This window comes from Anguilla anguilla, chromosome 1 (assembly GCF_013347855.1).
Source record: "Anguilla anguilla isolate fAngAng1 chromosome 1, fAngAng1.pri, whole genome shotgun sequence".
In the NCBI taxonomy this organism is placed as follows: domain Eukaryota; kingdom Metazoa; phylum Chordata; class Actinopteri; order Anguilliformes; family Anguillidae; genus Anguilla; species Anguilla anguilla.
The window spans coordinates 19,626,030-19,642,416 of record NC_049201.1 but is presented as its reverse complement, the minus strand read 5'-3'; the positions used below and the strand labels follow the sequence as shown (position 1 = coordinate 19,642,416).

At 39.6% G+C, this 16,387-nt stretch overlaps 1 protein-coding gene across 2 annotated transcripts; it reads right to left on the bottom strand.

Moving 5' to 3' along the window:
* Positions 1 to 1,785: 1,785 nt before the first annotated feature.
* Positions 1,786 to 11,467, bottom strand: entpd5a (ectonucleoside triphosphate diphosphohydrolase 5a). 2 transcript variants are annotated; one of them, XM_035379254.1, is made up of 13 exons: positions 10,229 to 11,467; positions 9,604 to 9,683; positions 8,874 to 9,017; positions 8,261 to 8,336; positions 7,464 to 7,499; positions 6,955 to 7,043; positions 6,555 to 6,634; positions 6,004 to 6,065; positions 5,447 to 5,548; positions 4,265 to 4,408; positions 3,848 to 3,904; positions 2,671 to 2,786; positions 1,786 to 2,549 (listed from the first exon to the last, which is right to left on the bottom strand). In XM_035379254.1, exons 1-13 carry the CDS (start codon positions 10,455 to 10,457, stop codon positions 2,466 to 2,468), a joined length of 1,299 nt encoding a protein of 432 aa, XP_035235145.1. In that variant the 5' UTR covers positions 10,458 to 11,467; the 3' UTR covers positions 1,786 to 2,465. The 2 variants fall into 2 exon arrangements, with proteins under 2 accessions (XP_035235145.1, XP_035235155.1); XM_035379264.1 differs by having other exon boundaries at positions 2,456 to 2,549; positions 9,913 to 10,321.
* Positions 11,468 to 16,387: the final 4,920 nt, after the last annotated feature.

Here is a 16,387-nt window from a genome sequence, read left to right as displayed (position 1 = left end):
CTAAATAACAATAAAAATAATTTTTGAGTGTTAAACTACACCATTGTTTTGTCTGACTTGGGGTTGTGATAAATCTCTTGTGCATTTTTTATACATGTGGGCTTTCAACCTGTACGTTTTGCAGAGAACAGCTTTGTAAAAACCACCAATGCTGAACTTCTCATACAAGTGTGTCACAGTTTTCCCTCTGTGTCTCTACTCTCTACCAAGTTAAAGCAATTTTATATTTAGTGAAAAATCACTCTCCTCAAATCTTAATGTGACATGTGTTCATAGGTGACGTATATGGTGATGATCATATGAATTTGTCTTTGGTGTTGAAATTACTTCCCTTTATAAGGTCTGTTCATTTACAATATGGCACTTAGGAAAATAAGACATTTGAATGTATATTTCTAAGATTCATCAGGCTCAAATTGTGAAAGAGTGGTTCTGGGAGCATGAGGAATCATTTTCACACATGAATTGGCCTCCACAGAGTCCTGACCTTAACCCCTTTGAAAGTCTTTGGGATGTGCTGGAGAAGACTTTACGGATTGGTTCCCGTTGTCAATACAAGATAATGCAATTCTAGACGGAAATAAATGTGACATTGCATAAGGTTGTCAATACAATGCCACGACGAATGCATGCTGTAATCAAAGCTAAAGGCGGTCCAACAAAATATTAGTGTGCAACTTTTTTTTTTGGCCAGGCAGTGTATCTTGTATTGTATCCTACTAAAATAATGCCAGCCTGTAGGTCTGGATATTAGGTTAACACATCCAGTCCTGTTGTCTTAATTGTCATCTTCAAAAGTTCCATCATGTCCATTGTCCACACAAATGAAATGGGGTACAATCTTCCCTTCAATTTGAATTGATTCTGCAAACTGTTTAAATGCACACGTGCTTACCTGCTACACAAGCTGTTGCAACACTGATCACATTGGGCACTGCACTGAATGATTGGTCCTATTTCTCCTCTTTGGATTGCTTCTATTTAATTAGCAAACAGTGTCATGCTACAGATAGGTAGATTATACATTTAGATTGTGACATTTATACAGCCTCACAAATAATCAAGAGAAGCAAAACACACTCAAGTCTACAAATGTTAAATGTTTTAATAAAAGAGAATATATATATATATATATATATATGCATTTATACAGTTCACAATAAAGCAAGAGGATTGTTTTGTCAATAGATTACAGAAATAAAATTACAGAAATTATGAAAAAAATACATTTTTCTATACCCAGTCCCTTTGATGTTACTTCAATGTTTGCAGAATTAAAACATTTCAGGTAAAATAATTACAAATACAACTGAAAAACAGCACTGTTTACAGTTAATAAAACAAATTAAAATGACAGTTTATTATTAAGTGTATTTTCTGCACCAAAGAGTTAAATATTTTGCAGTTATATTGAAATATGTTCACAAAGGTTAATGAGATGTTTAAGCACCAGACTGTACATCAGATTTTTGCAAATGAAACCAGCATTTGATCCTTCCATCGACAATGGAGTGCAACAGTGATTTTGCCCATTTAAGGAATGGTAACATCACCATGGAAAAGTTTCCAAGTCAGTCATGTCCAAGTACATGAGAGTGGATTGTGTTCTAAGTATGGCCACACATTGATAATGCACAGCTTAGAATCATAGGCTTAATAATACATACAAAATATAACAAATATTAGACATATTCAGTGAAAATAACACTTTCTGTCTCTGCTTTCCTTGCCCCCTGAGTTGTGGCAAACATGAAGCCCCACCCCCACCCCACCCCCCTTCCCCAATAATATTAATTAATATGTACAACTCCTTCGCTGACGATAAGCAACATTAGGTACAGTATCTGCAATTAAAGTGTAACGTGCAAAACAGGAAGAAATAAGCAAGAACAGTTGGGGTGTATCTGAAAGATATTATAATTTTGTTTTAGTCTAATCAATCCTTACCAAGAGCTACTTCAAAGCATACATTACTATTTATGTTTCTGGAACTATTTTTTCAAAGTTTTCTTTTTGGTTAATAAATAATTTTACAATAAAATAACAACAAAATCACTGCAAAACAAAAACACAAACTGGGGTCTTACAGTTTATGTCCATATCTTGCCTTTTAAAACCACAGTGAGAATTTTCCCTTAGTACCATAAAAGATTTGAATAATGAGTAATATTACCAGGACAGAGTTTTAGGATAGAGACCCAAAAGAAGCTAAATGTAAACGCTTGTGTAAAAAAAAATAAACTCACGCACTTATCATGGACTGAACATACAGTAGAAATAGCTGGCATTCTTAAAAAAATATAGTGATTTCTTTATCAACAGTTCTGAGATTATTTGTGAGTTGCAAGGTGAGGGCGATGGGTTGTTTTACATGAAACCGCAGTGCGAGGCAGCCTGGGTGTTGGTGAGGCAAAGGCCAGGCAATGATGACCTCTGACCTCCATGCCAGTGACCCCTTTCTGTCCTCAGTGGATGTTCAGGTTGCGAAAGTAGTCGAACGTGGCGCCCAAAGCCCAGCTGGTCTCAACATTGTTCACCTTCTTAGCGAGCTGAGTGTGGAAGAGAAAAATACATCAGGGAATCATCGCTCACAGAGATGACTTGGTTCGCAGTTCCACACCACGTGGCAAGGTGCAACATAAGGCGCTGCCTTTAACAAGGACACCTTACCTGAAGTACTGTGCTGTCCTTGAAGCCAAAGCCCTCCTTTAACAAGCAGGTGATATATGTCATGTCCATACACAGGAAGGGGCTGATGGGACGGTACTTAGTCATTTTATTGCACACTGAAAATCAAAGAAAATAGAACAACCTTAGTTACAATTTGCAGTTTAATAGATGGAAAACTTACAAGCCAATACGATGAGAGTAGGACAAGGCTGGCCAAACAGTCCTTTTCAGGTCATTAAAAAAAAATTCTAGGGATAGACAATGGAAACCATATCTTTTGCATCTTGCCATTCCTGCAGTTCAATAATTGCACCTATTGCAGGGGAGGTAAAGGTGTGTTTTCTTAAACACATCCACAAAGGGCCACATCAGGCCCATGCATATAGGGCAGTCAAATGTGTGACTCAAGCACTGCTGCATGCGTCTGGCTGGTTGTGGCTGAAGCCTGCAAATTCAGCCCCGGTTTTAACTGACTGAGGAGGGGGGTCTGTGAAAAGAGCTGAGCCCAGTTGCTAAGGTCTGTATTTTCTGGTGCGCCAAGAGAAGACCTGGCCAAATGTACTGTATGAGTACACGGTGGCGTCTCTGCAGACAGGTGCTGTAAGCACTCTCTGGCCCAATGAGAGTGCTTCCTGGGTCAGCTGCTGTGCTTGTCTTTGTCAGATTTGTTCCTCTGGATGGCAGGGCAGTGCTCTCGCTATGCAAATAGATTACAGCAGCACTCCAACCCTTTCCAGCAAGCTATAAATCTGTTGTGTGACTTGAAATGTTTATTCAACCGCAGAAATAATTCCACATGCTCTGACAAATGGGCCAGGTCCATAAATGAATCAATAAAAGAAACAGATCGTCTTAGCAGTGACACAGAAAATCAATATAAATGTTTACGTGTATACCATGTAAACTTGTGTATCACACATCATCAGCTTGCATAACCTTCAAATGGCAATAAAGCCAATGCTTCAGGTAAACCTGAGCCAAGATATTTGGGCACAAACAAGGCCAGTGTGTTTGTGTGAGGTAGAGCAGGGCGTGTTTTGGAGGAAGATTCTGTGGTCCGAAGGCTGATATTTTGTGAAGGTTGTGCGATTGCTGGAGCCTTGAATACAAATATGAGTTTGGGCACAAAATGTACCACTACACCCGATGTGCTCTCAGAAGAAGTCAGCACTCTCACCTTCTTTTGCTCTCTTTTTGAAATCCCTAACTTCCACAACTCCACCACGGTTGCCATCTGAAAAGGAGAATTATTTTCTCATTCAGTTTGAACTAAATGATAATTTAATTATCATTATTCACCATGAACACTGATGAAACCAGCCTGAATAATTCAATATTAAAATTATATGAGATAACTATCTATTTTTAAGGGAAGAAAAATGACATGTTCAGGACATGGATGTAATTTAATATTATTAATATAATTTTTTTTCTAATTGTTGTTTTTGAACAGGTTAAGAGTTGAATGCTACAAGCCCCAATGACTTTAACAATATTATTTCAATAAATGTTTATATAATTTTTTAATATAAATTATATTTAAGCATAGAAGTGATGCAGATTTTTGCCATATTATGTGTTTCTGTTTTCTCACCAATGAGACCTGACTCCACGGCTCTGTCATAGTAGTAAGAGAAGGCATAGAAAATGCTGCTCCCCTTCACCTCGAACGGCTGATGCACAATCCCCTTGACAACCCTCATGACCTCGTAGTAGCAGAGCTTGTACCCTGCATAACCTGGAATTCAGTGGGAAAAGCCATTTAATGTAGCATATACACATGCTTATGAGCAAGATGTCTTCTTACAAATTGTAATTTAACACATCATTCAACATATACATCTAGTTAGAGATTGAAATGTATTGCATTTGAAGTACTAATTCCAAACAAAACCAAGGAAAAGTGTTTATATGTACATAACAAATACACAAGTCCAATCTATGCATACTTGGCACTGTATGTCAAACTAAACACTTTCCTGGGGCAAAAATACTGTGCAGTGCTATAATTAATGGGCTGATGCACACAAGAACAGAAGTATGCATGGATTCATAATCAAGTTTGTAATGAACTCATGTGGCCAGTGCAGCACAGAAAGAGGCTGACTCCCTGTGCTGTCGCACTAAACTGTGCAGGCTTCGAGCCCGCCCCTTGGGGACTGTGAATTCCATTGAGGTTGTCCCAGCACTTTCATAACACTACTGCAGCATGCTGGAGGTGTGCCCAAAAGACCACTTTCATTTAGGCCAAGAAAAAAAAAGCTCAACTGAAAAACCAAGTGCTGACATCAACCTCCCCTTGGGCTATCTATTTTTACCGCATGATTGGGAGCGGTTAGGTTCAAGCCACTTGTTGCAAAGAAAAATTACAAGTCAGGGACAAACCTAGTATCTTTTGGCTACATGACTGTGGTATGGGAATGCTGTATTATTTGAGGAGTTAATTGACAATTGCAGTGCTCTTAAATACATGGCCTGCTGTGTTATTACTGTTAAAAGGTCTGTGTAAGAAAAGATTGCACCAGATGAGGGACTAAATCATGCCTTTTGCCTCCACAATATCAGGCCTAACAGACAGAGTGCAAGATTCAATTGAAACGAAATTCTAGTTTTTAATGGTTCTGCTAACCTGATCCTGTTCTTCCTGAACTGTCCTAAAGTAATGTAAAACTGATTCATGCAAATCCATAATGTAGGTTTTCACGTAAATTTAATAAGTCCAGAAGATTTATGGTCATGAATATTACACTTGTTTTTTTAACAAAGAATTACTTACCATCTGGGATCCCACTGACTTTGTAAGTGAGCCCACCAAAAGTCCAGTCCTCTCTGAACTTCTTGGGCAAGCACGAGCTTGTGAAGACTTTCCAGTCTAATCCTAGAAGAATCAGACCATGTGACTTGCTCGAGCTTTCCTACGATAATTATAATATTATATCTGTACATACACTTCCAGAGAACAATTCACAATAGTTTGAATGCACCAGCTAAGAGTTTACCCCAGGGTAACTGTGGAGTTAAGGAAGAATGTAACAATACAATGCCTGATAGCAGCACGTTCAGGCTTACTAGTTAAGACCACATAATCACTGGCTCTTTTCTCCAAAATTACTAACATAGTGAGGGTCCCAGGGCACGTTCTGTAAATGACTCTACAGACAATGCTGAGCAAGCTATTCTCTGAGCTATAATAAAAGCCCATGGAGTCATTCAACTGGATAGGTTATGTGGTATGCCTGATAAACAGGGTTATATCTATTCTATTCTTTAAAAAATCAGTGTATAATTAGCATCAGAACAATGGATTAATAGGTATCATAAAAATGTTATTACCATCAGCACCAAGAGCTCCGAGGGTTGCCAATCGAGCTGCTACCAGTCCATTTCCGAGGTAGCTGTACAGGAAAGACCATTATACTACAGAACAACCATTATACTGTATATTACATGAGAGACGTCATAAATGCTTAAGAGGTAAATTCTTAAGTTCACATGTAATTGTGTGGTCTTTGTCAATGGAAATAGGTTTGGAAATATAAACAGGTGGTCTGGATGAGGCTCATGACTGACAAGCATCAATATTTGACAGCAATCTTCAATGTCAAATGTTACCGCACTTTGAATTTTCAAATGTCTACTGTCATGGGTGCAAGTGAGTCAGGAAATTTGTGGAAGTTCTAATTCTGATGGAAAATTGGCCACAAAGCAGCAAATGACTAAGTGTGATTTCACATACAAACAGTCTGAAGTCTAAAATGTTGACATCTACAGATTTTGTATGCTTAAACGTGTGTGTATGGGCGTTTGTGGCTGATACAACATCATGCATTTTCATGACCACAGTTTCCAAGAAAGCCTAGAATGTGCAGAATGCAGGAGTTTACCTGTGAGTGTACAGTTCATAAGTGCCATTGAACATGTTCATCCTAGCAATGTAAGTGGGTGGGGCAGAAGTGATGGTTTTCTGTGAAAAGAGAAAATGATTCATTATTTATCTGCTCCCCAGATGGCTTGTTCAAACTGACAATATGTAACCAAATAAAAAAATCTTAATTTTACAAGGATTTCATGCATGTCGAATAAATTGTTCTAATTCTTAAAACTTTAATAGAAAATCAGTCTTTAGGCATCACTTAGTTCATCTGCAAAGGTTTTAGTTTTTTTAACAATGTAGTTGACACATCTCATGTTGCAGCATGTAGGGAATACAGAAAACTAAAATTGAAAATTGTGAACACGAAGTAATAGTAACAGTAAAATGGACATTCATAAAAGCATTCCTACCTTGGATTTTGGGAGAAAAGTGATCTGTGTTGAACCTCCTCCTAAATCCAAGATTCCCACAGTCCTTTTTGTATTCGAATACAAGTGTCCTACAACAAATGAAATGCAATTTGAACATAAGAAGAAACTACAATGAAAACCACTGCAACTGCTACATTTAGAGGGGGACCTAAACAAAGATAGTACTATATGTTGATGGGACTACATTTTTTGCCACTAGCTGTAGCCACAGACTGGAATTCTAACAGGAAGCACTGCAAACATTTATGTTAAACTTGTCTGTTACCAGAATAGGAAATAGGTCTTGTTGACCGCTACATAGGTTTATTCATATTTTGCTAACAGACTGAAAAATGTGAGGGATACTGCATTCCATATTGCCCAAATGGTATAGCTTCGGCTAGGGAAAGGAAGTCTTTCACTATCTAGGTACTACGTATAGTGTAAACCACAGCAATAAACCTAGTAAGCATTTACATCATTCTACTAAAACATGAGTAATGGTTTACCTGTCAAAAAGTTTACTGTTACCCAAGCCAAGACTCCTAGGAGAGAGAGGGGGGAGAGGGGTGCAGGGAGTTGGTGAATCAACCCTTCAATTTGAGGAAACATGAATTATACTGTAAAATGATATCTTAATGTGTACTGAGAGAGAGAGAACTTACATTTCCAAACTAAAGTTTTTACACAATCTTATGGTTAGATGACAGGCATAAATGAGCAGTTCAACGTTAAGCTATTAATTAGGATTCATTTAAAAGGTGTTACTTCATTCAAATGTGTTTGATATTTTGGGACTGAGGAAATAAACCCTGGGGAAATTACTTGGGTTTGTCCTTCAGATTGTCATGTGAAGTCCTTCAGATTTTACATGACGTGTCATAAAATAAAAATGATGAATAACACACCTGGAGTGACTAGACTAATGCTAAGGATCTAATTGAGAGATGTGGAAGAATGCTTAATACTAAATGTGGGTGGAAGTGCTGACAATTGTTTGAATTATAATGGAGGTAATAGCAGATATTTTTAATGGTTTTATATAATTACCAAAAATTGATCAAAATTAATTAAATTGCAACTTTCAGAGAAACCTTGATGCATGCATTACAATAAAAGAACATTCAACACACTTGTCTCTAATTGCCAGGTTTCCCTAAAAGTTTAAATGGTTTGATTTTCATTTTTTAAAAAGTAATACTGCCTCATTTAGTCACAGGCTTTCAAAATGATGTGTTGCTGCCAATTTGGAAGTTAGCTCAGATTCTAAAATCAGTCCACAGCCTAATGGTGAAAGCTGACATACCTTCATTTTTTCCATTCATTAAGGATACACTGTTGTTCGGTACTAAAAATGGGGACTCGTTGAAGACCTCTTTGACCTGCATGTGATGAAACGTGTGAATTAGATGTGTGTTGAAACATGTTTGTAGTCTCAGAAACTCTATGAATGAATATTCATATAGCAAAGACACATAGGATGCACATTCAGAAGTATTACATTCAGGCACAATATACCCTGAGTTACTCACAAACCTATTCTTTGGGAGCCAGCCTAAGTAGACGAACAGAAACCCAGATGTGTCGTCATTCTTGGCTAACCTTAACTGACCTTCCCTCCTGTCTTGACTGTGGATGTGTATTGAAATCACTTCTGTGTATTTGCCTGTAATTTAGAATGTCTGAGACTGGCCAGCCTTCAGCGCTGTGGTGAACCTCAATAATGTTAATAAAAGAGATCCTGGCGCTTCAGACAAGCTCTGGAACAGCTGTTTCTGCACACAGAGAGTCACAGACAAGCCGCTCTCTTTGAGGACACTCGCGGGCAGTTTGCGGTATGCGCGCCGGCTCACGGCGGGACGGTCGGTTTTTCTGCCAGTTGTCTGGGCGGAACGGCGCGCGGTTTTCAGACTCCTCACCTCGTCCAGCAGCGCCTTCGCCTTCTCCGCGGGGAGCAGCCGAAGCCCCGCTGTGGCTTTCAGGACCACTGGGGTTTTCTTCCACTCGGAGCGAGGCACCGTCTTCCTGGCCAACTTCAGCAGCTGCCTAATTGTGTCCCCACCCTGAGACAACCAGAAATCCACCGCAAATGCCAGTCAATACAAAACACGTGAAGAGCAAAAGAACCAATAGCATACAGTATGCAATTGCCCTGACTTTTTATGCAATACAACGTTCAGTAACACTCAAATAAATTAGATTCATTTGCCTGCTAGTATCTTTCATGAGACCAGATCTTTCACTGACATTACCACAAAGATACGTTGAATATACAATAGGAGCTATAAGCAAAATAGATTTGCCTGACATTTTGCCTGATGTATTTTCATGGTTTGTGCCTATTTGGAGTATGTCACTTCCTGTAAAAACAGGGATAGTTATTTCAAGGGACTTCAGACAGACATTTGTGGGCTCTCCTTGCTCCAGTTTTTTTCATTTCAGAATTGCAATTTCAAATCTAAATTATACTGTGTGCATTGCACTGATAAGCAAGCATTGATCTGCACTTGAAGAAATACATCTACACTTGGGGCAAATTATAAACAAGGAAAGAAAACTGCAAATATTTAAGAAGACATATTTAAGACAAGACACACTGCCTCTATAGTTATATAATAATTAGAGAAAAGTACACAATGGACCACATACCACATTTGGCTTGTCAGCATAAGCAGACAATCCGGGCTTCACTGCATGGTACATTTCATTGTCCAGAACTGGCAGCTCAGCTTTAAAGAGAGAGATAATTATGACCAAAACCATTTAAAAGGAAACTGGATTTAACATGTAATAAAAACATGATAACATTGCAATGAACAAACTCAACACTTTCTCAGAATGAGAATCTATCTCTATCTCTGAGTGTACTGGGATTTACACTGAATGAAATCCATGTTGTCAGATTAGCAGCACAGAAGGAAATAAGTCTGCATGAATTTCCCGATTGCCTCAGCTCACCTTTCACAGCTCACCGGGGACAGCAACTTTCCTGACCAGAAGCATCTGTGTTATTTCCCACAAAAATTCAAGGTCCTTCTCACAAATGACCAGAAATGCCCTTTCACAGTCACTTGCTACTCTGAGAAGGGAACAGCCACAGACCCCTCTGCCCTGCCACTGGTCCTGTGCAAAGCTCCCCGCCTGTCCTTACAGTGCGTGTGTATTTTAGCACCGCGCAGCCAATGATCTGCAGCAAACACTGACATTCTAGGAGGTGGCGGCTGCGCGCTCGCTCACAAACCCCTAGGGGCGCAGCCCGAGAGGGGGGACTCACCTGGATCTTTCTGGATGAAGGTGTAGACATGGATACGCGTGCCGGTGCTCCCGGCATCAAACATGATCCCATAGAAAGTGTAGCTGCGGTTGCTGGGCCGGGCGACGCTGGGCAGGAGGTTTTCCATGTTGGCGGAATGCTCGTGGTTGTTGAACGTTGCCTCTGCGCGGAAGTTCTGCGCCAGATCCCACAGGGACACCACCGACAGGATGAATATCTGCACATGCATCTTTACGCACAAAGAGGAATGCTGTCTCTGTGAAAACTTCTGCTTCTAATATTTTTGAACTGGGACTAAGTACGTTTTCTTGTTTTGGCTCGATCACTGGAGCTGAGAGCTGCAACCTGCCTGCACCAGCCTACAGGAGTGACAAAAGAGACGAGCAGAGAGAGAGAGAGGAAGAGAAAGAGAGAGAGAGAGAATAAGACACACAGAGTGGATACCAAAGTGCACTCAGGACTGTCTGGTCATCTGTTTACTGTATATAAAGACATAAGGGCCTGGCAAGGAGCCACACCAACAAAAGCCGTCCACCAATCCTGTGCCGTTCCATCCCAATTCCTCTAAACATCCCCCTTGCAAACAAGCTGGATATCAAATACCTGCCTACCAGAAGCATTCAATTTTTTTTTTTTTTTTTGCAACTGGCAACAATTTCCCCTTTTCAATCTTAATTAGGCAAACTGGAGCCAAGGATACCCCAAAAAGAAGAAAAAAAGAGGATATATCAGGACATCAAATGGCTAGCTTACTGGAACTACAGGATTGGTCTCAAAATAGATTTTATGGTTTCATTTAATTAAAACTTACAGGGTAGCATGTTTCGTAAAGCTTCACTATGTCATTACTTGCCTGATATGTTTCTTCGTTTTGACATGTTAACTGAGATTACTAAAATTCGACTCAATTTTCTGGAATGGTGATGATGTCAAGAACCGGCTAATTAAGAAGAGATGACTTCTTACTGTGAAGATCGAATTGCCTAACTGTATACAAAGCAACTAGAAATCAAGATATTTAAACAGTTCTGCATTATGAGTGATTTAAAAAGGAATTAAAGTGTATAATGCTGCTTTGTTTCCTAAAGAATGCTATAAAGCAAAGTAGACATTTTCTCATTTACAGTGGGGTTTTGGGGTGAAGGCATGAAATACCCTTACAAGTTTTAAACAAAAGAAGACCACCATAGAAAGCAGGATTAAGTCATAAAAGAAGGTCAAAGGAAATAAATAAAATCATGACAACACAGGAGAGTTTCAAACCGCATTATGCATTGCAATTGCTCGCACTAGCAGCTGGGTGCAGTTTTCCCTAACTAATAATGCACGATACACATTCCAGTTTTACAAAGAGATTCATTTAATTAGATTAATTAGTTTGATAGAGTTTTTGAGGGATCTAAGTTTTTTTAAAAACTGCCCCTACACCAACACCCCCCTACTCCAAACACAAGAACACACCCATTCACACTTAATTTCATGCTTCAAAAACCCTCTATGTGTGCAAGTGCAGGCTGTTTTCCAACTGGCAGGAACAACAAAAAATGTGTGTGATCATCTTACTCCCACTCAACTCTTCGCAAACCACAGGATTTCTAAGAAAAAAAGTATTTTAAGGCAGGTTTCTGAAGGAAAAGCGTAAGTGGTCACATTCTCCGTTTTAGGTGGGTGGCTGGCACGGCTTTAACAGCTGGAGCGTCTTTATCAGCGACGCACTCGCTTGATGTCACTCAAATATAATCTCTTCAGATTTTGCACTGGGATATTAAGAGCTAGCATGCAGTGCTGTAGCTCAGAGCAGACCCTCAGCCAACTTGGGGACCTTGACTGAACTGAGCTCAAAGCTAGAGAGGGCTTTTCTCAAGCCTGTCATATTCCCCGCAAGAGGCACAGGCACGCAGCAAAGGGCTGCGACACTCGTAGTTCTGCGGTTTTATTTTTTGGGGTTTTTTTTTCAAACGTGAGGCCCATCGGGCTAGCCACTCTGCTTTGTCAGAATTCCCTGCTCACCGCTGCAAATGAACCTGGTTTACCGCACAAGGATAAGTGAGGCAAACTGACGACGTCCGTGCAAACCCCACTGGAAAATGAGGAGGCGGAGGTCCCCCCGACCAGAATTATCGCAGCGCTAAGTGGAGGTCCACAGAAAGGACATAGTGGGATGGGAGGTACTTGGCACAGTCGCTCACGGCTCACGCCATTCCAGGTCCGGGTCCGTCCACTGCTCAGTGCAGTGATCCACGCTGTAATTTGTACTAAAAATATTGCACCCCCTTCATTTTTTTCCGAATCCTGCGGCCTTTTTTCCAATCCTGTGGTAAACCGCCATGGTCTTTTTCTCCCTCTCCAAGCATGCATGCGCAGGACCTTTTAGTGACTTCTGTCAGTTTAGGGATAGTCTATCTTGCCATGGCAACGGTGCTGCGCCCTTGGTCAGTGTCTATAAGCGCATTTAAGAGGTAACTTTAAAATGAGAAGAGGCCATAAGAATCACTCTCTCCTTGAGAAAGTTTCTTGTCTGCATGCTTATTGTATGCTCTTCATGCACGCAAATTTAACTGCACAAAAGGCTATTGATATTCTTCATTGTTTTCCTACAGTAGTATGTCTGGGGGGGGGAAATTCCTCTCCAACATATTTTTGCCTACAGGAAAAAACATAGTCATATTAAATACATAATTACCAACTGGTCTTGCTTGACAAGTCCTATGCCTTTTTAGCACATCAGGCATTTTAAAATACATACTCAGACAGCCAACAAACATCACAGGGCACAGGGGAACTCTTAGTGGACGTTGTTGGGGTTTTGGCATTTTGTCACATGTAGGATGTGATTAACACTTTATCCAAGGGTTAACATTAGTGGGCTAAAACCTGTCAAAATCCTTGTTTTCAGTCACAATTATAGTTGGCACTTGGGCTAAGAAAACAAAGAAAATGAATGCGCAATGCATTGTGTATAATTACTTTAAGACCTGACTACTAGAAATTATGCATTGAAACCTAATAATGTGTAATCCTACGTGCTGTTCTTTACATTTCTCATAAAATTTATGCTGTAAATACTGTACCTTCATGCTGTGACTTGGTGATTTTTGAAAGAGAGGCAAATCCGTGACAAGCGAAATTCAGATGGGCAGAGATGACTGCTGCACGCTGAGTTGCAAAAACTGAAACAAAAGCAATTTGTCAGCTCTTACTGCCAAACCCTAAGACTGGCAAGCTTCATCTTATAGCCATTTCAATGAGAATAAGAGGGGGAAAGAACCATTCAGCTAAGAATCCCTCGCACACAGCTGTCAGACAAAACTGACACCGAGGGTAATGTGCAAACATGAAATATGAGTATGACATATTGACCATGACATAAAGCACAATGTCTTGGCACACTTCAGACACAGCAGGTCCAGTTAAAGCTCTAGTTCTTTGAGTAGTGATGCAATCCTCGAACCATGCCAATGCTGACTATAACCAGGAGTCTCACACAGATACACACAACTGAATATTATCTCACGGTGGGGGGAGGGGGAGTTCCATCACCAGGATATTTCCTGCCTCATCATGCAGCCGTTAGCTCCTCTCATTTATCAGGCACCTGAAGTCTACCTGTGCCAAGTGTTTAAGTGCTATGCTGACTGTGCAATTTGCCTGGCCGAAAACGATGAAACAAAGCAGCTCTTGGCTGTAGCCTGCAGGTTACAGAGGATGTGCTCGTTTGTGTGTTCTACCAAATTCATGATGATTTTGTTAACAATGGGAGAGGCCAAAATATATTTTAGAATTCAAAAAAGCAAAAATGGGGGATATAAAGTTGTCACAAAAGCAAAATTCCATAAATAAGAAATATATCATCCTGACTTGATTAAAGCTGGTCAAGTGGCATTAGCTTAAAATACATATAAAAAGACCATAAGCTGGCAACTAAGAACCTGTGTGATCCTTGTTAGGAATGTATTCATGTACCCATGTTAGCATACCAAGAAGGGAGGTATTCAAACATGAAGGACCCCTTAAATGGCTTTGAAATGCAAGCATCATGCTTAAAAGCTCACCATTGCATCTATTATTAATAGCCAACATTTGGTACCCTCAGGAATTAGTTTGTGGGTGTCCTACCCAGGATGTGCATTGAAGAGACCCAAACCATGTCATTACGATGCCAATGATAATCACAGCTTAGTTGAGCATGGGGTTATTTCAGTTTTTTGCTCCCTTTCATAGCAATTAGCTTTAAATTTAGTAGCCAGTCTCAATACATGCTGCCAGTGCCATCTACTATACGCTTAGATTTACAGAAGCTACACCCTGACATTTTAAGATATACTTTTTCTATTTTGCTATCTGTGGAATGCTCTTTGAGCAACATCCAGTTTTTTGATCTGCTACAGTACTTTGTGAGCCTCAGGACTGAGTGACAGGTTGTGATGGCCTCAGATCAAAACTCAGCTCTAACTACACTTTGTTTATTCCAGACTTCTAAGGTTTCTTGGAATCTGCCAAGTCAGTTGCAATTTGTTTAACTTTTGTGGTTTCTCCACAACTTATGTAATCCATGTATAAGGCTGATGGGGACATTTTCTTTTATGGCTTCACATTCTGGAAGCTGCCAGAGGTTCTTCTCAGGACAGCCTAGGAATATTACAGCTTGCTTGCCTGCACAATGCAGTTTTATTTCTTTTTTGCCAACCTCCTCCCATTCCTTCTACGGATGTTGATGTACTTTATACTTTTCATTATGCCTGGACAACCAGTGAGTAAATATAGAAAGTTGAAAGGTTTAACACTTTTTTGTTGGTTTGGACTACTTTGATTGGAGTGGTTAGTTTGGCTTGGAGTTCGCTGAAAGGTTGCTGTGCCTTTTCATTCTGCCAGATGAACTTTGTTGGTTGTGTGTCAGTAAAGGATATCAAACAACATTCAATGAGGATGACCCGGCAAAGTATGGCCATGGATTTAGCAGCTGTATTATTCTCATGGCACTGATGCATAAACCCCCTATATGCTTGGTGTTACATAGCTGAAAACAAAATACTACATACATTTACCCGACATGCAAAGCATCTGAATTGTTCATAGGTGCAATTACAGTAAGTGTGCTTTGACTGTTGCAGATCATGCTACAGGCGGTTCTGGAACTCAGACACCAGTGATTAAGTGATTGAATATGTCACTGTGGCAATAATAAAAGTTTACCTTAATCCAAGAGGTCATCAGCTCAAGCTTATGGCTTCAGCAGAGTCAAGCACTGAAGGGAAGGAGTCTCCTTGGGCAGCTGTAAGCCTTACATTTCTGGCAAATCTTGAATAATCAGGTGCCAAAGTGAATACTGACTATTTCAAGACATGTTCCCCTTTGTGTAGCAAAATTAACTCCTGGCCGTATCAAGCACTATCTACTGCCAAAATGTGATTTATCAATAAGTGATTTAAGTATGTTTTACCAAAAAGCCAAACTGGCATTTATACAGGACTTTCTTGTGGCCAACAAAAGCAACTACAGACAAACCTAAAAATACTGACCATTTCCCGTACCATCCACACCCTTCCACATCATAGACCTAGGGACTGCTGGGCAGAGGTTCTTGCTAAAACTGGAATATTTTTGTACATATATTTTACTGCATAAAATATATTCTGTAAGCTACATTATCGATCCAATGATTGTGTCGCCACATTTTTTTTTTTACTTGAAAGCTAGGAGACCAGTTCCAAAAGATGCCCACCATACCTAGCCATATAGCTAGATATCATTTTTCCAGTTGATAAAAGCAGAGATGGCTGATTACATGTGCAAAATATGATTATTGTAACACAAATATGCAAAAATGTATGTGAAAAATGGTTTTAAGAAAGACATTTTCTGCCCGCATATACAGCACATAAATATTCAAACAGTTGAACATATAAATGTTGCAAGACATAAAATGCAAAAAAATCAATACTGCTGTCAAAAGTAAATTAAGAATACTTCACAAGGAAATATTTTATTACAGTGTAGCACGCATCTCCAGGGCTGTTCTTTTGTAATTTGGTGAACACCCTATGCCACTTATTTGTTCACTTTACACAATAATAATAATAATAATAATAATAATAATAATAATAATAATAATAATAATGGATAACAATTCGTATATCAAAATAAGTCAGTTAGGGAAAT

Coding starts and splice junctions, on each gene's coding strand:
- entpd5a (XM_035379254.1), bottom strand. CDS start 10,457: ATGCATGTGCAGATATTCATCCTGTCGGTGGTGTCCCTGTGGGATCTG. Junction 7,044..7,463: donor AACAGTAAACTTTTTGACAG/GTAAACCATTAC, acceptor CATTTGTTGTAG/GACACTTGTATTCGAATACA. Junction 4,409..5,446: donor AGTCAGTGGGATCCCAGATG/GTAAGTAATTCT, acceptor ACTGAATTCCAG/GTTATGCAGGGTACAAGCTC.